The sequence below is a fragment of the Geotrypetes seraphini genome, chromosome 2 (assembly GCF_902459505.1).
Source record: "Geotrypetes seraphini chromosome 2, aGeoSer1.1, whole genome shotgun sequence".
NCBI classification, from domain to species: Eukaryota; Metazoa; Chordata; class Amphibia; order Gymnophiona; family Dermophiidae; genus Geotrypetes; species Geotrypetes seraphini.
Genome location: NC_047085.1, coordinates 437,409,812 through 437,435,964, shown reverse-complemented (window position 1 = coordinate 437,435,964; position 26,153 = coordinate 437,409,812). Strand labels below are relative to the sequence as shown.

The 26,153-nt window shown below is 41.7% G+C and overlaps 1 protein-coding gene across 3 annotated transcripts in view; it reads left to right on the top strand.

The window, feature by feature from the left end:
• PIP4K2A (phosphatidylinositol-5-phosphate 4-kinase type 2 alpha) overlaps window positions 1–26,153 on the top strand; it is a 463,092-nt gene that overhangs the window by 330,618 nt on the left and 106,321 nt on the right. For all 3 annotated transcript variants that reach the window (XM_033931331.1, XM_033931333.1, XM_033931332.1), the window contains exon 4: window positions 19,117–19,269. In XM_033931331.1, the coding sequence (XP_033787222.1) occupies window positions 19,117–19,269 (153 nt within the window). The remainder of the gene's footprint in view (window positions 1–19,116; window positions 19,270–26,153) is intronic.

The window sequence follows — 26,153 nt, the reverse complement described above, 5'->3', positions numbered from 1 at the left end:
ATATATGCTTACTTTTCATTATAGATACTAGTGTGATCATGTGTTTGTGTTTGCCTTACCCCCAAGGGGTGCGGAAGGGAGTCTTGACGTCTAGTACCTATTATTTATAAATGGTCACGATCAACAACATTATGCCTTGAGCGAATCTCTTCGTAAAGGGGAGTGGGGGGATGGGACTTGTATACCACCTTTTTGCGATTACACATTCAAAGCAGTTTACATATACAGTAACTTATTTTGTACCTGGGGCAATGGAGGATTAAGGGCTAGATTCACTAAGCAAATGGATCGTGTATCGATCGGTTTGCAAGTACTTTGCGACCAGATTTCCCTCCTGCACTATTCACTAACCTGTGTAGCGATTCGATTACAATCTGCACATGCAAATGAGGGGAACTGCATGCAAAGTAGGCAGGAATGCGATTCACTAAACAAATTTTGCGATTTCACTGGGCTTTCCACTCATTCTGAAAAACAACAGCTGGGAACCAGTCGAAAACGTCTTTCTGACTCTCCAGCTTTGCCCCGTGTCTCCTGCCTGCTCGCCCCGATCTTGCAGCCCTGCTCTCTACCCCCAAAATGAAACGTGCAGCGCCTGTCCCTGCTCTCTGCCCCAATCTTCTGCTTTCTGCTCTGAGCTCCTTATCTCTGCCACCTTCCCTGCAGCGCAAGCCCGCGGGGCTGCATGCCGCAGTGCAGCCCTACTATAAACCCGCGGGCTCACACTGCAGGGAAGGCGGCAGAGAGCAGGAGAGTCTGGGCGGCAAGAACAGGTCTTGGAAGGGGAGAGCAGGAGGGCACGTGCAGAAAAGTTAAAAAACACCAAAACAAAAAAAACGGCCCCAGTTTGGACAGGCATGTGCAGACCATCTACAGATAGTCTGCGCATGCGCGCGGATCGCGCATCAGCAATCCAGGCAGGCAGAAGGGGGCGTTCCTCCGATCACCCCCATCTGCATATTTGTTTTTTGTGAATTTGTCGGACCTGCCCGCATTGGGCCCGATATGGCAGGCTAGTGAATCCAGCCCTAAGTGACTTGCCCAGGGTCACAAGGAGCAGCACTAGGATTCGATCCCACAATCTCAGGGGGATGAGGCAGCAGCTCTACCGCTAGGCCGTTCCTCACCTCCAGGCAGTTAATAAATCCAAATAAATAAATATAACATTGAAGCTTTAAATGTGATGACTTTGAAAGTATAACTGTAATTCTAGTGACATGTTAGCAGTTAACATTGTTAGTGGGTAATAGCGACATACGTAACTGTCAGTCACTAGATGTAGTTTGGGAAGAGGATGCAGGGGTTTCATTGAACACTTAATGGGGTGCAGAAACCGAAAAAAGGTAAAAATGCTTGAGTGCCTGAATAAATTTATGTAAACCATGAATTGAAACCATAAATTGAAATTTCATGAAAATGAAATTTATGTAAACCATTTATTGAATGAATAAATAAATAAACCAAGGAAATATACAGTACATATTGAGATCTTTAAGTCTGTTCCCATATGCCTTATGACCAAGAGCACTGACCATTTTAGTAGCCCTCCATCTTGTGTATATCTTTTTGAAGGTGCAGTCTCCAGCATTGGCCACCTTAAGATCATCACATACTATCACATCCAAGTCCCGCTCCTCTTTCGTGCACAAACATTCTTCACCCTCTAAACCAGGGATCTCAAAGTCCCTCCTTGAGGGCCTTAATCCAGTCAAGTTTTCAGGATTTCCCCAATAAATATGCATTGAAAGCAGTGCATGCACATAGATCTCATGCATATTCATTGGGAAAATCCTGAAAACCCGACTGGATTGTGGCCCTCAAGGAGGGACTTTGAGACCCCTGCTCTAAACTGTACCATTCTCTTGCCGTTTTGAAGTCGTATGCATTATTTGTATATTAGGTGTGTTAGGTTTGAGCCCCATATAGGCTCTGCCTATGTTTACACCCACTTTCAAACTATGCACTATTGCAGATGTGTACGTATTTACAAATTAGCACAGAGCTAGAAATTGGCATTTATGAAAATATGTGCATACATGTGCACATATATGCCAGTGTTCTGAACCTATCAGGTGCCTAAATGTAAATGCCCTTTTTATAAAATCGCCTCTTTGTTTTGGCGGTCGCAGATCTTGTACCTAAGTCTCATTCTCCTCCAGATATGCTCCAGACTAGAGAATAATACAAAAACCCAGAAAGGGGGAGTAACTGCAGAAATGCAAAAACAACAAGTCTCCCCTGACCCGAAAAATGGGGTGCGGAGCAGATGCAGCTGAACCGAACCAACCTACTACAGATTACTACAAATTATTATTGGTGAATGATAAGCCCTCAGTCTCACAGCTTGCAGTGGGAACACATCCCTAAAGCACCAGCTGTCACAGTCATACACCCAGGTGGGTATTATTTGTGAAACATCCCTGGGCTATCCATATAAATTTAACTAGTGCACAAGTGTGCTAATAGTGAAAAAGTGAAATAAATATGAATAATCAAAAATATATATGCTGTGGAAGGTTCAACTGTCTCTGCCCCTCATCCGAGGGTCAAGTGGCGTCCAAAACCAGCCGGGCTGGCTCAATCACGAGCAGATTAAAGGTAATAAATAGTACTTAGCTCCTCCATAATAGTCCAGAGTGAAGAGTAACCAGCTTGGAATGAACCCATCCAACGGGGCTCCGTTTTGAGTTAAAACCCCCCCTTCCTCAGGAACCAGCTGTAAGTCCAAGTAGCTCTCAAATAACCAGCCAAAGAGTAGAAAGTCCGGACTGAAAATGGCGCTGACCAGAGAGGGACTGACGTCAAAGACGTACATAGACCACCTGATGAGAACACCGGAAATAATTAAAACAACCTGGGGTAAAAGAATTCAAAAAGTGAAAACCTAACTAAAAAACCTTCAAATGGCACAATGCCACTCAATGAACTCGTAGGATGTAGGGATTGAAGTTCGAAGATACAATATTATTCCCTTTGCTGCAGATAAATCAATTTGTCACCTTCAAAATTATCAGAGACCTGCTCTACCCCAGCGTAAGTCTGCAAAAGAGTGGTGATATTGGACGCAATGGGAGACTAGAGAATAACACGGTGACAAATTTGTCCCTGTCTCTGCAGGAACTCAATTTTCCCGTCCCGACCTCATGAGTTTTGATGCTGGTCCTGTCCCGTTCCTGTAAGTTCTGCCTTAACCACAAAAACCTCGGACACATGATTTTAAAGCGTTTGAGGATTGTGCAGATGAGGACAGAGCTTGCAGGAATGGGGCAGTGACAGGAAAAGAACTCGCTTGGATGGGACAGGGGGAAATGAGTTCCCATGGGGATGGGGGAAAATTTGTCCCCATGTCATTCTCTACTCCACACAGGATTGAAGCTAATCTGTAGAGAAGAAACTGTGTTTGTGCTATGTTGCTAATATCAATTTTTCTTAAACTTTATACTTGCTATAAATATTTAATTTGGCTTTTATATGGGCAGTGTGCAAGTCAAATCAGAGAATATGCAGATAATGCAAAGTTCATTCAGTCTTTGAATTACTATATTTAAGTCTATCTCAGGTATAAGTCAAGGGCAGCTTTAGGACTAAAATGGCCAAAAATGCTGTGACCCATATATATAAGTTGAGGTTGGGTCCCACATTGCTCCCTCTCTCTCCTTCCTCATCCACCTCTGGGTCCAACATGGCCCCCCTCCCCTTCCTGCATCACCCCTGACTTTCCTATCCCCCACCCCCCATAGCTCATAGTTTTACAAATTTCAACAGCAGTCAGGATAGACTTAAAACCAGAAGGAAACAGCTAAATCATTAGATATCAGCATGTGAGGATAAGTCTTCAATTCAGTTTTATTCATCATTCTCTCATTTAGCAAGTTTGGCAAGTTCACTAAAAACAAAATGTTCTACAAAAAATTACTCACCTTTCCTATCCAAGGAGAATGTTTTATTCGGGGTTCAGTATTTTTCAGCACACACATGCGCATGCATGCTTGTTTTGTTCAGTTAAAAAAAAAAAAAAAAATTCAAAATTTCATTCAACAACTCTTTCTACACCAATATCTTCCATAGACTCCCTTTTGAACCTACTCCTAGAGCCATCAGTCAAACAAATGACTTTTAACTGTAGCTGGCTTCAGATCACCTGGTAATTGTTATGCACCACTCTCTGCAGGCATTTCCTGCTCTCTGTGTATATGCTCAGCACAAACTTTCAAACAGCCAGAACATTTAGAGATTTTAAACAACCACTGCTATTTATTTTTAGCACTCCCCAGTCTCAGAGGCTACCTTCTGCACATCTGTTCTCATCAATGTGAAAACTTTTCAGGCTCACCCTGACCCTTTCCCACACCAGGGACATATAGAGCAATGACTCTGTCTTCTAAAGTTGCTTCCTCACAGCCAGCTTCTGTCTACTGTACTTCCAGGACGATAATAGTAAGAGCACTATGGCACAGATAGGCATGCCCCATATACATGGGTATACAGTATGTGTTAGAACAGTGGTCTCAAACTCGCTTCCAATCAGGTACTATTTTGAGGCTCTTGGTATGTTTATCATAATCACAAAAGTAAAATAAAGCCGTTTCTTGAACATATGTCTCTTTAGCTATAAATTACAATATTATTATTATTAAGAATTAGCTAAAAGGAAAGATTTATAAACTATAAAGAGTTTTACCTCATGCAAAATTGTAATTTCTTTAATAAGACATTAATTATTTTTTCTGAGGCCCTCCAAGTACCTACAAATCTAAAATGTGGCCCTGCAAAGGGTTTACGTTTGAGACCACTGTGGTAGAACTATACATCTGAAAGAAAACCAAAAAAACTCTGTGGAGTGACGATGTTCCTAAATGGACTTTATTTGAAAGTATCAAAGTTCCAAAGGTACACTAAAATCATCCACATAAAATAATTCCATCCACATAAAAGTAAATCATCCACATAAGAGCCTTAAAGGACTTAGTCCGCTAGGGATACAGGACCCAACACGGTCCGTGTTTTGACAAAAAGTCTTCTTCAGGGGTCCCTGGGGGTCCTATAAAGGTGTGTACGTGGGAAACAATTGTGTGGTGAACCGGAAGTGAGACACTGCTTGCATTTGCAATGGAAAGAACTATACATCTAGCAGCACTATAGAAACAATAAGTAGTAGAATTATCTGTATACAGTGGTGTAGTAAGGAGGGGGGGCAGGGGGTGGACCACCCTGGGCGCCTTCACCCCTCTTCCTCTCTGTCCCCCCCGCTCCTTCCCTTGTACCTTTTAAATTTTCCCGGTGCAAGCAGCATCACGAACTTGCTGCCCACATCGGTGTCGGCTCTCTGATGTCACTTCCAGCTCCTGCACCTAGGAAGTGATGTCAGACAAGACGCGGGCAGCAAGTGTATGATGCTGCTCACGCCAGAAAAATTAAAGAGGAACGAGGGAAGGGAAGGAGGCGCATGCACAGCAGGGGGGGATCGGAAAGGAGCAAGGGGGGTGCAGAAGAGGGTGGGGGGAGAGGCACCAACGCCCCAGGCACCACTCACCCTTGCAACGTCACTGTCTGTATAAAGTTGATTATGCTTAATCAATCCATGTCTCGGGTACATTTTACTTTTAGCCATTGCCCGGTTTTCATAATAAACAGCTTACTTTGAAATCGTGATTGAGTTTGATGGGTTGGTAATAAATGTAAGAATTAACAAGAGGTACATTAAAGATAAGAGAGAAATCCTGCATCTCCCACTGATGAAAGAAACATCCTTGCTGTGAATCGCACTTTCATTTTTTTTTTTATATTGGTAGCAGGCAAAAATAAAAAAAGGTAATTTATTTGGCGAGAGCAGCTTCCCTGAGCAATGTATCCTGCAAGCCGTAATAAGAAGAGTCCTGTGTGTTCTTCTGTGAAACAAATCTTTACGGCAGCATGGGCAAAGAACAGTTGACACCTACAGAGGAGGCAGATTACATACAGTAGAAGCTTCAGCAGCAAGCCCTATGTAGGTGACCTGTTCCTGTCTTCCTAATGTACTCTCTTCTGAGTGGCTGTAATTTGCATGTGTGCTTTGAGGTTCAGAATGAATTCTGGGGTTTCCTGCAGCATTAATTTTGTGAGTTTGCATGTTGTTATAAGCATTTTTGGTATTGGCTATCATTCCTTCTCTTGATCCATAGAATCCAATTTGTGTGCTTTGGTTGATCTATTTTAATGCATTTACACCGCTTTTCAGAAGCTTGAAACAGACAGTCAAGCTATAGAAATGGATTGGTCATGTCTGAGCTGTAACAATTAGTTTGACTCCACTTGTATGTTTTAATTGTTAATTTTCTTTTCCTTCAGATAATTGCTTCTGTGCTTCCATGGAACAGGCATAATCAGTAATGCTACTCTTGGCAGCATAATTAATTAACATCTTGTTTGTGGTTTGTATGACTAATGCTTTATTGTTCCTTCAGTAAGGAAGCCAGCGTGACATTCAGTAAGTGTGCTGTTTACTTTATTAGCTCTTGTTGGAATCCTGTTAATAGGAAAGAAACGACTTCTGCTAATTAACCTGGGTCAGTTCTATGAAAGTAGTGTACGTACAGTAGAGTATTGGCAATCCAGCAGCAGTATATCAAATCATCTCCAAATCCTTGCTAGGCATGTAACGAAAACTACCATATGAGATGTTAATGGGATTACGATCTAAAACGACACTCCTGCAGAAATGTATAGCAAATATATTAAAATGCGCAGATTTGCTTTTTAAATCTGTTTTTGGACAGGCTCCTTTGAGCTTCCAGCTCATTTGGAACTGGCTTCTCTCGGCCTCCATTTGCAACTTTGTGGGGATTTTTCCTTAGTTAGATTCCCATCCCAGCTGATTTAGGCCCCATTAATCATGCTAGCATGGGTAAATAGAAGATCTTGGATTGTTTACAAAGTGTTACAGTGGTTATGAGATTGAACCTTAGGAAAACAAAGGTCCTATGGGTGGGTAAGTGACAGGTAAGGCAATCAGCTAGCACTGTAATGGATTACAAGAAATTTGGTGGTCTGGATAGATGCCAGGTTGACTATTGACTTTCCCAAGGTTACAAAATTCCCTAAAGTTAAATCGGCACTTTTCTAGTATGGTCTTTGATGATGCAGTGCTGCTGTCAGCGGGCAGGGTGTGATTCTTGGAACCCTTTTGATATATATGATATTTCCATTTCTATAGCTTGACTTCTGTCAGAATGAATGTACTATCTTTCTTCTCTATTTTATTGGCGTTCCTTTCCCTTGTTATTATGTAGACCGCCTTAACTCACACACTGGATAATTCAGTATTTCCCGTTCATATTAAAACTTCTGGTCATTTGTTGGTCTGTCACTAATCATGAATTATACTTTCTTTTCTTACTTTTGTACACAGTGTATGAAGAGCCTAATCTTTGGTACTGGGAATGCGGGCCATAAGTTTTTAAAGTACATATCTACCGATTTGGCTACTGTAGCCTCTTGGCTAGCTTCCCACTGCTTTACGCCAAGATACATATGAGCCAGTGTGGGCTTGCCAGAGCTTGTGCACCCTTCACTCTTCAGGGATGTCACCTGGTCAGCAAGAGATTCGAAAGGGGAAGGCTGATGCCATAGGTGATTATGCCAAGGCAGTAGCCCTGGCTTTATCACACTGACGAAGGAGCCCAGCAAGGGAGTTGATCCTTCATGACACTTCTTCATTGTGGTTTCTTCAGTTTGCAGTTTCTCTCACCCTTTTGCCTTTGTGCTGTATTAATTTCTGTTCTGTAGATGGCTTTTAACAATCAATGTTAGAAACATAGAAACATAGAAGATGACAGCAGAAAAGGGCCACAGCCCATCAAGTCTGCCCACTCCAACAACCCTACCCCCTTGAATTTACCCCCCTAGAGATCCTACATGTGTATCCCATTTTCTTTTCAAATCCGGCACGCTGCTGGCCTGAATCACCTGAAGTGGAAGTTCATTCCAACGATCGACCACCCTTTTGGTGAAGAAGAACTTCCTGGTGTCGCCATGAAATTTCCCACCCCTGATTTTCAGCGGATGTCCTCTTGTGGCCGAGGGACCTTTAAAAAAGAAGATATCATCCTCCACCTCAATACGGCCGGTGATATATTTAAATGTCTCTATCATGTCTCCTCTCTCTCTACGTTCTTCGAGTGAATATAGCTGCAATTTATTCAGCCTTTCTTCATATGGGAGGTCTTTGAGTCCCAAGACCATCCTGGTGGCCATTCTTTGAACCGACTCAACTCTCAGCACATCTTTTTGGTAATGTGGCCTCCAGAATTGTACACAATATTCCAGATGAGGCCTCACCATGGATCTGTACAACGGCATTATAACTTCGGGCTTCCGGCTGATAAAGCATCTTCAGATACAACCCATCATTTGTCTTGCCTTTGATGAAGCCTTCTCCACTTGATTGGCAGATTTCATGTCTTCGCTAATGATCACCCTCAAATCACGTTCCGCCTTGGTCCTAACTAAGGTTTCAGCATTTAGTGTGTAAGTTTTGCATGGATTCCTGCTGCCGAGGTGCATGACCTTACATTTTCTAGCATTGAAGTTTAGCTGCCAAGTCGAGGACCAGTGTTCCAATAGAAGTAGGTCCTGCGTCATACTGTCTGGTAAAGTGTTCTCACTTACTATGTTGCATAGTTTGGTGTCATCGGCGAATAATGTGATTTTACCCTGAAGCCCCTGAGTCAGATCTCCCACAAATATGTTGAAGAGGATCGGGCCCAAGACCGAGCCCTGAGGCACTCCACTGATCACCTCTGACGTTTTTGAAGGGGCACTATTCACCACCACTCTCTGAAGTCTACCGTTTAGCCAATCACCGACCCATGTAGTTAATGTCTCTCCCAGTCCCATTGATTTCATCTTGTTCAATAGTCTGCGGTGCGGAACGCTATCAAAAGCTTTACTGCTGGGTGTAAACTCGAAATTCCAGAACGGGTCATCTGAGCTATGCCTTGCTTGCAACTGTGGACCGGACCCTGGCGCCTCGCAGGTAAAGACTGAGCAGAAGTATTCGTTTAGTAGTTCGGCTTTATCGGAATCTGATTCTGCATAAGTCCCATTTGCTTTCCTAAGGCGTACTATCCCATTTGTGTTTCTTTTCCTATCACTGATGTACCTGAAAAAGGATTTATCCCCTTTCTTAATGTCCTTTGCTAGATTCTCTTCTATTCGAAGCTTGGCCTCTCTGACTGCCGTTTTGACAGCTTTGGACTTGGCCAGATAGTCTTCTTTTACTGCTCCTCTTCCTGAGTGTTTGTAGGAAACAAATGCTTTTTTCTTTTTCTTAACGAGGTCCGAGATTTCTGTAGTGAACCACTGGGGTCTGTTATTCCTCCGTCGTTTGCTTGTTGTTTTTATATAGCGATTTATTGCTTCATGTAGGGTAGATTTCAGGTTTGCCCACATAGCCTCTACATTATTGGTTTCAGCATGGTCTTGCAGTGCCCGATGGACGAAGTCTCCCATGCGTTTGAAGTCAGTGCCCCGAAAATTGAGGACCTTTGTTGTTGTGGTCGATCTGGAGAAACCCTTCCGAAGGTTGAACCAAACCATGTTATGGTCGCTGGAGGCCAGCGTATCACCTACCGAAACATCCGATACGCTGTCTCCGTTGGTGAGTACCAGGTCTAGTAACGCCTGGTCCCTAGTGGGCTCCAATACTCATAAAGTGTCATCACATTGCAACTGTGACTCCCTCCATATTCGCTGTGATAGGGGATTAACAGAACCGCAAATGCAGAAAAACCATGAATAACTTTTTCATGTTATTTGCTGTTTTCTATTAAAAACCATCGTGAATATGGTGAAACCGCGAATAACATGGTAGAAGACCTGGCCTGTTCCCGAAGAAGAGGCAAAACACGGTGAAGAAAGTGCTGGAAATTAGAGAATTTCTCTAAACGCTTGGCATCAGCAATTTTTCTATGCATGCTGATGTAATTTGGGGGGAGGAGCCAGCAAGCTAAAATCCATGAATAATCAAAACCGCGGTTGCTGAAGCTGCGAATACGGAGGGAGAAGTATAAATGTGCTGACGAGTTTTGACTGTCTAGCAGGGACACTATATTAAGTGGTTTCTGAAACTGCCCTGTAGTAGCTTGTCTTGGTACCATAGCAGACTAGATCTGCTGGTGTTAAGGTGAAGTTGCTTTCTTTTAAACATCATTTGATCAATACATGATCCATTTGAACTAAAATTGCAGTTCATTCAGATATGATTTGGGAGCAAGGCATAAATATTTTGTGCTTTACTGAGCTGGTTAAAGTGAGGATGGTGACATTGAATATCTCTTCAGAATTTGATTTTTTTTGTGTGCAAATTCTCACTTTCATTCTAGGGATAGGGGTTTGTTTGGCTATTCTTGACAAGGAAACCATTTATGACATGAAATGAGTGTCCGCTTGAAGCGTGGGTGTCCAATTTCAGTCCTCAGAGGCCGCAGACAGCTTGGACTTTTGGGATATTGCTGAAGAACGTGCATGAGTTGGAGCTAGTATGCGTTCAAATCTATCGTGAAAGGGGCCTGTTTACAGCCAATGAGAACGGCCCTTGTACACTTCTGGCTTATGGGCACTGAATGTGTCTTAATGGCGATTGGCTCAACAATTAGGCTGTTTATTCTGCTAGTTTACAGTGTACCTGCAGAACATGGTTAGCATTAAATCCTCTAGCGTTCATTTTTAATATTCATGTGATAAGGCCGTCTTTTTCGGGGGTTTTATGTAGTGTTGTGGGGCTATGATTTTATAAGTTTGGGCCTGATTTTATAACGGAAGACCTGTGTGGGAGGTCCAAAAGATGCCTATTTTCCACTTATTTGACAGTATAGGTGTTTATGTGTTTTTATTAAATAGGTACCCCCAACCCAGCTCCTGTAGCACATGAATGCTAATGAATACATTTATACTTGGGCAGACCTTTTGATCACTTTAATCAGTTTTTCACATTTTTATTATTACAAACACTATATAGTAGCAATTTTTGTTCTCCTGTTGTTTCACAAGGCTGCCTCAACCACGTGTTGGGCAATGTAAAAAAAGATATCATTCACAGAAACGTAGGTGAGCAATATGTTATCATTTAGATCCATAAGTCCATTTAGATCTGACAAGGAAGCTGCTCAAACTGGAATTTTCTGTCTGAAGGCAGGAGGGGCAGCAACACAAGTTGTTCTTGCATCCCTTTCTACGTTCCTATTTGTATGTTTAAAAAAAAAAAAAATCTCAGTGTCTCCTCTTTGCTATATTCAAAATCTACTAAGCAACTCTATTGAATCTGCTTCTAGTGCAATCATTCAGAGTGCAGAGAGGAAATGCCATAGCTGTTAACCCAGAAGTCAGCAGTGTGACATAGTCTGAGATCAGATGGGAAGCTTGATGTAGGAAGCCTGCAGAGAGCAGCCCTGGCTGTTTTCATTTATTTTTCCAGCAATGATGAATTATTATTTGCTTTTGTTTCTTGATGGTTTTGAAGCTGAGGATTCAGGAACACACACTAGTATAGCAAAAATACTAAGATTATATACAGCTGTTCAACTAACGAAATGTTGACAGTGATTCTGGGAGAAGGAGCACCACCTGTTTTTTTTTGTGTCGGATACAATAAATATTCATCCTGTTTTAGTAGGTACAGCCTTACACTCCGTAGTTCAGAAATTAAAGGGAAGTGGAATTCCTGCAGTTAAGTATCCGTGCTGTTCTCACAGCACAGCTGCTGGAGAGAACGTATATGTATGTATAACACCACAGATCTTTGTGACATAAAAGAAAGATGTAGCATTAGAAGGGACACCTGAAATACCTTTTATGTAAGGCCGCAATAAAAACAAGTGTATCTCTGAAAAAGATAATAGCTTTGGATAAACATACTGCGTGTCTGTGATAAAATAAGGACATCAATACTTGAGTAGTTGCTTGAGAAACCTGTATTTCTCCTTTTGACCAGTGGAAAAAATCCGAATGTACCTGTGAAAATGGCCAGGAAAATAGATATAACTGAGGGAAATAACTTAACATTAAATATTAGCACATCTGTACTGCCAAGCATTCTGTATAGCCCAGTTGACGGCTATAGAGTGTGCCTGCCTGAAGGATATCATTTCCTATAGATGGGGGGGGGTTTTCCATTTTTCTTTTTTGTGGAACTGATGATCTTGATCAAAGCCTTTATCCAGACAATCTTGATATCCAAGGTGCAGTTTTAAAAAAAATCCAATAGAAATATGCACAGTAAATGGATTGTGGTATAGACCCAACATGGTCCATGTTTCGGTAAGGAATGGCCTTCTTCTGGGGTCCGGTACTCTCTAAGCCACAAGGGATGGTATGCAAATGAGCGAACAAAATACTGTGTATGGATGAACGTTGCCGGTCAAGCAATGTAGCCCTAGTCATCAGTTCCACAGCTGCCTTTGTTTTTGTTTCTCTGCTCTCCTTGTGGAAGGAACTCTGCTTGTGGATTTCTTTTTGTTTGCTTTAGATCCCGTTTTAGTTCATGCTCAGCATCCCTCCCTTCCCATCTCTAACCACAAAGCTTTTTAATTATTTGAAAAGCTAATAATATTTGCCTGACTGTCACTTGGAACATCCAGCCACTTAGGTCCCTGTTCTTGTCCCAGACAGTACCTCTGTCACATTAGTCCAGCCAGCATCAGACCCAGTTTTGCGAGTACCTGCATGTCCCCTAGAGCTCTACTTATTCTTGCAATCTGCACTTTCCGCTGCAGCTTCCAACATTCAAGTTATCTACCTAGAGCAGACATGTCAAACTCTGGCCCGCAGGCCAAACTTGGCCTGCGGGGTACTAAAATTTGGCCTGCCAAACAATTCCTGCCATCGCTGAGATTTGGCCCGCCGTTCCTTCCCTCCCTCCATCAGGTGCAGCGCAGCTCCGCCAAAGTTAAAAGGAGCTGCGTCAAAATTGGAGTCCTGCCGCCGAAATACGCGGAGATAGTAGTGTACTTTCTTAAATGGGGAACTATCCTTGAAACAGCACATAATGCGAAACGCTGAATTCACGTCGGAGCCCCATTCAATGAATCTTCTTCAGATGAGATAAGTTTTTCATTAAATTTAACTTATATATTTATTTAAATTATATGCAAAAGCTGAGAAAATGGTTCTATGGGCCAATGAGGAGGCTGGCTACCGATAGGCTTGAGTGTTACATGAAATAGGACACCCGAGTGTAGCCGCTGAGGCCGTAGAAAGTCTGACGAAATATTTCTACAGTGACTTATGAAGAGATGAAATAATATAGGAGATGAACAAATAATTATGAAATTTCTGTAGCAAAAAGTGATATTGATAATAACTAAGCACAATAGAGTGTGGCATGAATTTATTTGATTATTGATGGACTGTAGCCTTCACTCATAAATTATATTATATTAAAGCCATTTATTTGTGATGATTTCAATAACTGATAATGATCATGTTCTTCACAAACTTTCGAAATGTATTGAACTTATGTTTATAGACTTGACCATGTTCTCTGGCCATAAATTCCAGTTTGTATGCTGATTGAAAAAAAATACTTTCTTAAGGCCCCCTTTTATCAAGCTGCGTTAGGCTTTTTTATTACTGGCCGCAACAGTAATAGCTCTGATGCTCATTCGGAGCTTTTACTGCCACAGCTGGCGATAAAAAAGCCTAACGCAGCTTGATAAAAGGGGGCCTAAGTTAGGTATAAATCTGCTCTCAGTTCACTTTGTGGAGTGTCCCTTAGTCCTACTCTTGTTTTAAAAGTTGATGTTATGTTATGTGACAGTCTACCTAAAAAGATGGAAGTGGATGAATAAATAATAATAAATCTAAACTCTCCACTTATTCAATGTAAGGGCACTATCCCCAACAGAAGAAGAAGCCTCAGGTAATATCACGGCAGAGCAAGAAATGCTCAAACCTCCTCCACCCACATCATGGGTTGCGATCATGACAGGATGCCGACGTCGGGACCTTCCCTCTGAGTCCCGCCTATTTTGTTTCAATTTCCTGTTTCCAAACAGGTGAGACTCACAGAGGGAAGGCCCCGACGTCGGCAGTCTGTCTTGATCGCCTGAGGCTGGGAGGAACAGCAGCCTTCCAACATTACCGCAGTCAGCAGGAAATTTAACTGCCAACTCCATCTTGCCGGCCCTGAGCGGACCGGCAGAAATTTTCTGCGGATCAGCACAGGTCTGAGGACCGGAAGTTGAAGAACAGTGGTTTAAAATGACACAAAAGAGATAAACACAGTATAAAAACATATAGGGGTCCTTTTACTAAGGTGCGCGCTAAATGCTAATGCATCTATTATATCCTGTGGATGTGAGCTAATATTTAGCATGCACTCAAACGGCTAGCGTGCCTTAGTAAAAGGACCCCATAGAGTGCCAAACATAGAATAAAATCTAAAAATTTTCATACAAAGATCAAAACGCATGAGAGAGGCCTTACTAGGTTAGACCAATGCTCCATCTAGCCCAGTATCCTGTCTTCACGGAGGCCAATCCAAGTCACAAGTACCTGGCAAAAGCCCAAAGAGTAGCAGCATTCCGTGCCACTGATCCAGAGCAAGAAGTAGCTTCCCCCATGTCTGTCTCAACAGCAGACTATAGACTTTTCCTCCGGGAACTTGTCCAAAGCTTTTTTAAAACCAGCTACATTAACCACGTTCCATAGCTTAACTATTCTCTGAGTGAAACACTATTTCCTCCTATTGGTTTTAAAATTGTTACTCTGCAACTTCGAGTGTCCCCTAGTCTTTGTAAATCTTGATGCAGTAAAAAATTGATCCACTTGTACCCATTCTACACCACTCAGGATTTTGTAGACTTCAATCATATCTCCCCTCATCTTGGTCGCTCTTCTTTGAACCTTTTCTAGTGCCACTATATCTTTTTTAAGATAAGGAGACCAGAACTGAATGCAATACTCAAGGTGAGGTCTTACCATTGAGCGATACAGAGGCATTATGGCACTCTTATCCCCTCTTTTATGAAACTGCGATAGCAGTTTCTAGCGCGGGTAGCCGTGCTGAATGGCCTGCGCTGCTCCCAACGCTCACAGGAACTCAATGAGCGTCAGGAGCTGCGTGGGCCAATCAGCGCGGCTCCCTGCGCTAGAAACTGCTATCGCAGTTTCATAAAAGGAGGCCTTAGTCTTGTTTAATATCCCTTTTCTAATAATTTATAGAATTTTTTTGCTTTCTTGGCCACAGCAATACATTGGGCGGAAAGTTTCAGCATATTGTCCACGATGACATCCAGATCTTTATCTTAAACGCTGACCCCTAGCATCCAGTAGCTATGATTTGGATTATTCTTCCCAATGTGTATCACTGTGCATTTATCCACATTAAATTTCATCTGCCTTTTGGACACCCAGTCTTCCAATTTCCTAAGATCTTCTTGCAGTTTTTCACAGTCTGCATGCATTTTAACAACTTTGAACAGGTTAGTGTCATCTGTAAATGTAATCACCTCACTCGTAGTTCCAGTTTCCAGATCATTTATAAATAAGTTAAATAGCACCGGTCCCAGTATAGATCCCTGTGGCTCTCCTCCATTGAGAAAAATGACCATTTAACCCTACCCTCTGTTTTCTATCTGATAATCAATTCCTAATCCACAACTGAACTTTGCCACCTATTCCATGACGCTTTCATTTTCTCAGGAGTCTCTCATGAGGAACTTTGTCAAAAGCCTTCTGAAAGTCTAGATAAACCACATCAACTGGCTCACCTTTATCCACATGTTTGTTCACACCTTCAAAGAAGTCAAGCAAATTGGTGAGGCAAGATCTCCCTCGGCTGAACCCATTCGGACTCTGTCTCATTAAATCATGTTTATTCCACAGTTTATTTTTTATAATTGTTTCTACTATTTTGCCCTGCACCGAGGTCAGGCTTACCGGTCTGTAATTCCCTGGATCTCCCCTGGAACCCTTTTTAAAAATCGGCCCCCGTTTGTTTTAGGTTTTTTTTTTTAATTAGTTTTGGAAATTCTGTATTGCATTCCAAAAAAAGAAACAGGAAAATTATCAATTATTATATAATTCAAAAAGGGGAAAAACATAAAACACATCTTTAATAATAATAATATGATACTATATCCCATTTTAGGGATGGGGAGAAATAGACAGTTTTAGATCTTGATTATGTATTTATACAGTAGACTCTATTAACCGAAACTAAAGCAACTAGCAAAAAAAAAAAAAAAAAAAGTCAAAGAAATACTGCAATACTTTAAATAAATATGAAAATAAAATCAATTTCTGGCGGAAATTTAAGGGCTCCTTATACAAAGGTGCCCTAACGGTCTCTTTTACAAAGCCGTGCTAGCGGCCCCAGAGCCCATAGAGATTTACAGGGCTTCGTGGCTGTTGCCACGTGGCAGCCGCTAGCGCAGCTTTGTAAAAGTGGCCATAAGTGTTTTATCGCATGCTAAATATTAGCACATGTTAACCACGCACTAAACGCTAATACGTGCATATTAGTCTATGGATGCATTAGTGGTTAGCGTGCTCTAAAACACTTAGCGCACCTTTGTAAAACAGGGGGTAAGTATAAACTTGCCACACCATACCTGAGTACACCCACGCTTTGCCTACCACATATCTGGTAGTTTGTCTGGAACAGTTTATGGCATGGCATAGTATGGGGTATAGTATTAGTTAGGCCTATTTATAATAGTAACTCTCAAGCAACCAGAAATTACATTTATCCGGCATCTACCAATTCCCATGCTTGCTGGTTAACCCTAGAGAATCTACTGTATATTATAATTTTGATTTTTAAATGTATATATAGTGCCATTTGTATGTTATGCTATGATTGTATTGGCTCAAAAACAATATAGTAAAGTGAATACAAGAAAATCTATTAACTAAAAAACACAAAATGTTTCAAGTTAATCCAATAAAATGTATTAACTATGACCTATTTATGATTATCTTTTAAGAACTACACTTTCTTTATCAGGTCTGTGCAAACAGAGATTTTTATTTACCTTTTCTTCTTCTTGGCCTGATTGGAAACTAAGCCTGATCTTCCTATAGCTGTGAATATAACATTCTCATATTTAGGGGGGGTAGGATTGTCTGTAACGTTTGCATTATGCCATTGTGATTGATTTTGCTGATCATGGCCTGTGTTACATAGGAAGGGATTCACAACAATTAATTTTGCTTTAGCCATTAGATGGATGCTTTGACTTGATTTATTGATTTTATATACCGCTTAAATTAGTGCAACATTTTTTTAAGCAGTTTATTGAAATTCACTGATTTGGGGTCTTTGGACAGAACTTTGAAGCATCTGCAGCTTCTAAAGAGATAACGATTATCATACTGGATCAGGCCAAAGGTTCATCTAGACCAGGGGTGTCAAAGTCCCTCCTCGAGGGCCGCAATTCAGTCGGGTTTTCAGGATTTTCCCAATGAATATGCATGAGATCTATTAGCATACAATGAAACCATTGGGGAAATCCTGAAAACCCGACTGGATTGCGGCCCTCGAGGAGGGACTTTGACACTCCTGTTACTTGTCACCTGGCTTTTGGCCTCTGTTAGAAATCTAGCAGATTCCCCCAAAGTAGCAAGATTCTATGTCGCCTACCCACAGGGATAAGCAGTGGCTTTCCCTGGATTTGGGTCTGCCTTAATAACAGTTTAAGAATATGGTTACAAGGTTATTGGTTAGGGGAGGGAGGAATCCTCTGACCATATTACCCCAATTCTGAGAGATTTGTAGTGGCTTCCAGCTGATTTGAGAATTTAAGATGTTGGTCACTGTCTTTAAGCTGATGCAACTTATGTGACCCAAATACTTGAACAATTTGTTGCACTGGCATTATTCAATGAAAGCATCAAGATCTTTGTCAATTGTTGACATTTCCTTGGCAAACGGAATCTAAGATGAAAGCATTTTATTGTTTTGATCTACAGCCTGGAATGAAAAATTTTCCCAAATGGACTATATGGCTAATTTTTTTTCTTTTAAGTGCAACCTTCATTTTTCCCCCCTAAGAAGATAAGAATAGCCTTACTGGGTCAGACCAATGGTTTATCAAGCCCAGTAGCCCGTTCTCACGGTGGCCAATCCAGGTCACTAGTACTTGGCCAAAACCCAAGGAGTAGCAATATTCCCTGCTACCGATCCAGGTGTTTCAATAGATGATAGTAGAATGATTGATTTATTTATTGTATTTGCTGTTTTTTGTTTAAACATATATGTATATATTTTTATTATGATGTTCTATAAATTGACTATTATATGTTATATACAATCTGAAAAAATAAAAGATATTAAATATGTGTAAATATTTAAAATTAGAAATTAAGGCCCCCCCCCCCCCCCCGTCCCCTGCATTTTTACAATCTATGAACAATAAAAAAGAACAGTCAAAAATGAACGGTATCTTGTTCAAAATAAGTTGTCGTTTTCCAAATGTAGCCTTTTGGATGGTGTCCCAGTACAACAGAACTGTGATAACGGATGAGTTTAGACCAGAAGGCTGTGTATGCGAACGCCTTCCACTCAGCTGCCTCTGCTTTAAATTGTGTGAGTTTTCAGCTGGCAGACGGAAGTTGGCAGCAGCACAGATGCCTGTAACTTGGCAAAGGCCACGGGCTCCTTTTACTAAGGTGCGCGAGCGGTTTTAGGGCACGCTTAGCACACGCTACAATGCTGCGCGCGCTAAACGCTAATGCCTCCATAGAGCTTGCATTAGTATTTTTCATTTAGCGCATAGGTTAGTGCGCGATAATCTGTGCACCTTAATTAAAGGAGCCCTATGTCTCAGGTGCTGAGAGAGTGCAATGTGTGTATGCGATTGGATCTCAGTAAATATATTCAGTAGAAAATACGGAAAAAAATGATTACATGAGTTGACTGCCCTGAGTAAATATCTGAAGCTTTGTGCTAGTTCAGAAATATCACTGCAGGCTATAGGGTGAAATGCAGCCCTCTTGTGAATGTTTATCACCCTGCGGTGCCATCAGATGACATCATTGAATTACTCTCTTGCATTGTAATTGGATTTTGCCATTCTCTGGCTTTGATATCTGATTTTTGCATTTGTGTGTCTTCTTTTCCTCACCATGGCCTGGCAGAATTCCTTGACGAAGAGCGCTCCGCTTGCCAACGACTCGCAAGCACGCAGTGGGGCTCGCTTCCACACGTCTTGTGATAAAAGATATGTCATCAAAACGATAACGAGTGAAGATGTGGCAGAAATGCACAACATCCTGAAGAAGTACCATCAAGTAAGTGACGATGGTTGGGTGGGGAGAGAAAATTCTAGAACTCCACTCCCCTCCCCCCCCCCCCATTTTGTCTCTACCTGTCTCTCAGCACTGCCCAAGTCCTCTTTTCAAAGATTCTTCTGTGAATCTTCTCACTGTGAAAAGCAGCTGATTTGCATCAATATGTTTGTGCTCATGCACAAATTTAAAAATATAACACCTATTTTAATTGATTTGCATTGCCTACCCATTGCAGCACAAATCTCTTCTAAATTATTATGACTACTTCAGTTTTCCTTCTTTTAATTTTATCAAGTTAACAGTTCCTAGAAATAGAGCTTTTTACTACACAGCCTGTAGATGCTGAGGGAAAAACACAATTTGAAGTGCCTATATACAAATGCCAGAAGTCTGAAAAATAAGATGGATGAGTTGGTGTATATAGCACTAACCCCCCTGTTTTACTAAGGTGCACGTGGAGGGGCATAATCGAAAGGGACGTCTAAGTCCATTTACGTCCATATCGCAAGTCGTCCAAAGTTAAAAAGAGCCTTAGACACATTTTCGAAAGATACGTCAAACTTTTTTTTACTTTCGAAAATCGTCTAATTATACTTCTGACGATCTGATCGTCTAAGTCACTAAATCGTCTATCTTTATACCACATTTCCGTCCAACATTCCGTCCAAGTCAAAAACGCCTAGAACAAGCCCTGTTGGACGTGGGAGGGGTCTGCAAAGTGATGGACTGCACACCCAGACATGCCACCTAAATAGTGGGGTACCTTACAGGGCACTGCTGTGAACTTCACAAAAAGAGTGCCATGGCTTCTCCTCACTACAGCTCCCTTATAGGTGACGGTGAGCCCCCCAAACCACCTCCAGAATCCCCTAGACCCACTTATCTACCACCCCAATAGCCCATATGACTGCAGGAGCCACTTATATGCCAGTAAAAAAGGGTTTTGGGGGTGTATAGGGCAGTGCACATGTTTAAGTATCAATGCAGTGATTACAGGTCTTATGGGCATGGTCCCTAACCCACCCCCAAGACGACTTAAGCTGCCTCTGGGCTGGACGACTAGGCTTTCCTATGCCAGGCAGCCAGGTGATGATGGTCTGGAGGCTGAAATTTAAAGTTGTGAATAAAATTTTTATGGGGATGGGGGGGGGGGTTGGCGATCACTGGGGTAGTGTGTGGGGGTCTGCATTATGTGTTTTACATGGTCTAAGTCACAACGTCCAAGTTCCGTCTAGGCTCTGTTGTTAAACTTTCGGTTATACATGCTGTACGACTAAGTCTAAGCCGGCTCATGTCCCGCCCAACTCCCGCCCTCGACACTCCTCCCGAAACGCCCCGTTTAGCTTTGGACTTTGAACGGTACTATGAAGGCCGAGGTCATTTTTAAATACGTCCAAAACCCGATTTTATTATCGGCACTTGGACGTTTTTGAGAAATGTTCGTCCAAGTGCCGACTTAGGCCGGTTTTTGGACGTTTTTCTCTTTCGATTATGAGCCCCTAAGCATTTTAGTGCGTGTTTAGCACGCGCTAAATCTATGCACCTGCTAAACGCTAACGTGTCCATAGGCTAACATGCACGCGTTAGGTTGTAGCACGTGAATAATGCACGCTAATATTTAGCACGCGCTAAAAAACATAGCACACCTTAGTAAAAGGAGCCCTAAATGAAGAGGTAGATATGATAGGCATCTAAGAGACCTGGTGGAAGGAGGACAATTGATGTGACGCTATATTATCAGGGTACAAATTATATCGCAATTATTGAGTGGATCAAGTGGGGGTGGGGGGAGAGGTTGCACTATAGGTTAAAAGAGGAAATTGAGTCAGAATAAACATTCCACATGAAATAGTGGCGTGGAATCCTTATGGATAGAAATTCTGTGTGTGAAGGGAAGGAATAGACAAGTGGGACAGAATGAACATGACAGATAATGAGGTAACAGTGCGCCGCGGCCTCAAGGAAGGCAAACAAAATGTTGGGCATCATTAAGAAGGGTATCACGGCCAGGACAAAGGAAGTCATCCTGCCACTGTATCGTGCAATGGTGCGCCCGCACCTGGAGTACTGTGTCCAGTACTGGTCGCCGTACCTCAAGAAGGACATGGCGGTACTTGAGAGAGTCCATAGAAGAGCAACTAAGCTAATAAAGGGTATGGAGGACCTCTCATATACTGACAGACTGAAAAAGCTGGGGCTTTTCTCCCTGGAAAAGCAGAGACTTAGAGGAGACATGATAGAAACCTTCAAGATCATGAAGGGCATAGAAAGAGTAGATAGGGACAGATTTTTCAAATTATGGGGAACCACAAGTACAAGGGGGCACTCAGAGAAATTGAAAGGGGGAAGGTTTAGAACAAATGCCAGGAAGTTCTTTTTCACCCAGAGGGTGGTGGACACATGGAACGCACTACCGGAGGATGTGATAAGCAGGAGCACGCTACAGGGCTTCAAAGAAGGTTTGGATAGGTACCTGGAAGACCAAGGGATTGAGGGGTATAGATAGGAGTAGAGGTAGGTTATAGGGATAGGATTAGAGACAGTACAGAATTAGTCATGGACACTGTTCAGGCAATTAGGCCTGATGGGCCGCCGCGGGAGCGAACCATTGAGCAAGATGGACCTCTGGTCTGACTCGGCGGAGGCAACTTCTTATGTTTTTAACAGTAAATGTTCTATCTTCTTCAAAAATGGGTGCTAGGACCTCCCTAATTCTGTGTCATGGAAAATCTTTAATCTTCTTTTGTCAAACCTCTTCAAAATATATTTTCTTACAAAACATCCCAGGATTCAAAAAAATCATTTTTTTAAAAAATTTGTTTAGATACAAAGGAGATGAAAAAAAGATAAATGAAGGATAAAGGAGAGAAGCATCAGAGCTTAAATTGGTTCGGGATCCTAGGGGACAATTAAGGTAACCCCCTCTTTTACAATGACTTGCTAAGCGTCTTAGTGCGTGCTAACTGATTTAGCACGCTAACCAATTTAGGGCTCCTTTTATCAAGGTGTGGTAGGCGGTTAACGCGCGGAATACCATGCGTTCAACTGCCTGCAGCACTAGTCACTAATGCCTCCATTGATGAGGCGTTATTTTTTTGGCTTGCCGCAGAGGTTAGCGCGTGATGAAATGTCCGACGTGCTAACCCCCGTAGCGCACCTTGATAAAAGGAGCCCTTAGTATGCGCTAAATGCTAATATGTCCATAGACTATAATTGGCGCATTAGTGTTTAATGCACGCTAAGACGCTTAGCGCGCCTTTGTAAAAGGACCCCTAAGTCTCACACATTGGCTTACTGTGATTTAAAAACTTATTAAAGTGAAAGTTAATATTATATTTATTCAAGTTGTGTGAAGAAGAAATTGGTTGGAGGAAGGAGAAGCAGATGATTAGACAAATTTGACACCGGTGAAGTGGGTTCTGAATAGCTGTGTGCTATAGGAGGCCCCATGATCCCGATCCAATTGAAGCTCTGATGCTTCTCTCTTTTATCCTTTATCTTTCTTTCAACTCCTTTTAAAAAAAAATGTTTTTTTTGTTTTTGTTTTTTTTTTAAATTCTGGGATGTTTTTATAAGAAAATATATTTTAAAGAGGTGTTACAAAAGAAGATTAAAGATCCATGACACAGAATCAGGTAGGTCCTAGTACCCATTTTTGAAGCAGATATAACATTCACTGTTATCTCATTATCTGTTATGATTATACTACCTGGGGGTACATAAAACCTTTTTTGGATTTTACAAAAATCTCCTAGTTGCTTTTGGACAGAATGAACAGACATGAAGTCATGTTTGCAGAAATTAGGAAAGCTACCAATTTTAAATGAATGATCAGAATACACTTCCCCCCTCTGTATTCGGGGGGTTAGGTGCAGAGCCGGCCTGCAAATATGGAAAAACCGCGAATAATATTCGGGCCGGTTCTGCCCTTATCCCCCGCTTCCCCTGGCAATTTTTTTTTTAATTTATTCATTTATTACATCATATAACAATACAGGAAATACAAAAATTCAAACATAAAGTAATTAGAAATCATTTTAAATTTTCCAGTCCACGTTATTGGGACTGATTTTCCACCTGTAGGAGATCACATAATAAAATAGGAAAATAAAATGTATCCTCATATAATCAGGCTTAAATTATATTGTGCTACATCACAAACCCTCAGCTCACCAGTATTCTCTTTAGAGTTAACAGGGGATTTATCTAGAAGAAAATTTTCCAATTGATTTGGATCAACAAAGACAAATTTAGTATTCTCAATAAGTCACTAACACTTACAGTGAAATTTCAAAAAGAATAAGGCTCCCACAGCTAGGACACGAGCCTTAAGCTGTAAAATTGTTTTCTTCTATATTGTGTCTGTTTAGAGACATCGGGGAATATATTCAATTGCTGGCCACAAAATAATGCCGTTTTATTAGCAAAAATAAAATTTTTAAATGGCTTGCTTTTCCAATTTGGTTCTAAATGTAACCAATAATGTTGCTCTCTTAGCTATATAATCTTTAGATGATTCCAGAAACTGGGATAAATTTAGGCTATCAGGAGACACCACTTGATCTAAACCTCCTTCCTCAACAATAACTTTAGTACCAGTAGGAATATAATAAAGATTATCTGGTATAAATCCTTCAACCTGTGTATAATGAAGAATATCTTTCATATACATTATTAACAATTCTAAAGGTGAAAGAAAATGAGATATAGGAAAATTTAAAAACCTAACATTTTTTGCTCTCCTGGCATTTTCCATTTTTTCCATTTGCAAATGCAATTAGTATTATCTTTCATACCAGAAGTTAAACATGATTGCATTACCAAAGCAGATGCGTCTAATTTATCCACTCTCTTTTCTACTAAAGCTAATTGAGCTTCATGATCAGTTACTTTGTTAGTAATCTCAGTTGAAAATTGACATAGCTTAACAACTGTGCCCCGTAGGGAGTTCTCTGTTCTATTCACCACTGTCCAGACATCTTGAAGTGTTATAATTTTGTCAGTAGTAACAGAACTAACTGTAGACATTAAAGGCATTGATACTGGAGATAGTGGTGTAAGTCGTTTCCCTGCATTTAATGTCTTTGAGTCCAATTCGTGTGTCTGAGGAGAAGTTGATTCTATTCCTTCTCTTGAAAAGGAATCATCTTACACCGGGGAATTTAAAGCTGGTTGAGGTGGAGGTGGAGGTTCACCAGATGAGAGAAAGGCTGATTGAGAATATGAATCAGTCTTACCTACTAGAGGTAATGAAAATGCGGGCTAAAGATGGCGATCCATAGGGCCTGAAGCAACAGTTATTGAAGAAATCTTGGCCTTCCTCTTCCCCATAATCATCTCCTTCCTGCTTCTCGCGGCGCCAAAGGGGCGCAAAAGGGGCATGTGTTGCCCCTTAGGCCACACCCCTTCAGACACGCGGCCTCGGGAAAGCATCCACATAGAAATTGACGGCAGAAAAGGGCCTCAGCTCATCAAGTCTGCCCACACCAATGACCCACTCCCTGACTTTTATTCCTCTAGAGATCCCACGTGAATATCCCATTTTCTCTTAAAATCTGGCACGCAGCTGTCAGTTGTTTAAATCTTGGGAGGAAGGACCTCCCCTCCCGAAGTCGGCTCTTGCCAGGGATAGCCACAGGGGTGCCTGAATAGATGTCAACGTCCTCCCTGTGAGAGTAATCAGCCCTTTACTCCGCGGCTGTCAGTTGTTTAAATCTTGGGAGGAAGGACCTCCCCTCCTGAAGCCGGCTCTTGCCGGGGATAGCCACAGGGGTGCCTGAATAGATGTCAACGTCCTCCCGTGAGAGCAATCAGCCTCCCCTGGCTATTTTTAGCCCTGTAAGCCCTCCCCCCCCCCCCCCCTTTAAGCCTTACCTGGTGGTCTAGCGGGTTTTCGTAGTCTCTTGAGCCATTTCCTGTGAGCGATCTGCAAGGGGCAGGATCGTGGGAAGATCGCTCCTGCCTAAAAACCCGCTATACCACCAGGTAAGGCTTAAGGGGGGGCTTACAGGGCTAAAAATAGCCCAAAAAATTAAAAAAAAATTCTGGTCAAAAATCGCGAATAACCGAATCAATAGATAAGGAATTTGCGAATACAGAGGGGGAAGTGTAATAGCAAATAGCAAATATCATATGCAAAAGCTTTTCTAAAACAGCACATACTTACAGTGTTTCTAGAGTTATCTAGATTTTACTAATGGCTTTAAATTATCCTGTCAGCAGCTAGGATGAATATACTGTAAAGTGTTGATCCTCCAAGACACCCCTGCTTCCTCTTTTCTTCTTGAAGTAAAGTAAGGAATTTCTGCATCTCCTCTTCTGTGTTACTTCTCTTTGTTATGGATCTAACTACACTAGGGTGTGGATGGGTGGATGCTGTCGTCCTGTTTATCATCAGAGCCACCTGTTACCCTTTTCCTACTCTCTGTACACTACATACCAAAAGGATTATTGGAGGTATGAATAATTCATGCTTTTTCTGTGGTTCAGCTCTTCACCTGTAATTATCTGCTTAAGTTTCTGTCTTGAGAAAAGTCAGGAAGTTGGCAGAAAATGCATAATGAAACTGCTATCATGTAAGAGAGAGGGGAAAGTGGTGTGGGGAGAAATGCATGCCTACTGACAGACAAACAAAAAGTGCTGGGAAAAGGGATGGTCGGCAATGCATTCTTCTAAACTGTCTGTAAAATACTGCTGGTGCATGGCCCACAACCGAGGTCTACACTGCAATGACTGGACTAGAGCAGGTTGGCAGGGGAAGATCTTCAAGTACTTACAAAGGAAGGGTTTTTTGGCACCATATCCTAGCTCTGATTCTGTTTGAGCCAGAACCTCAAAGGAAGAGGAGGAAACTGCTAGATCAAAAATAGCCCACTGTGATAGTG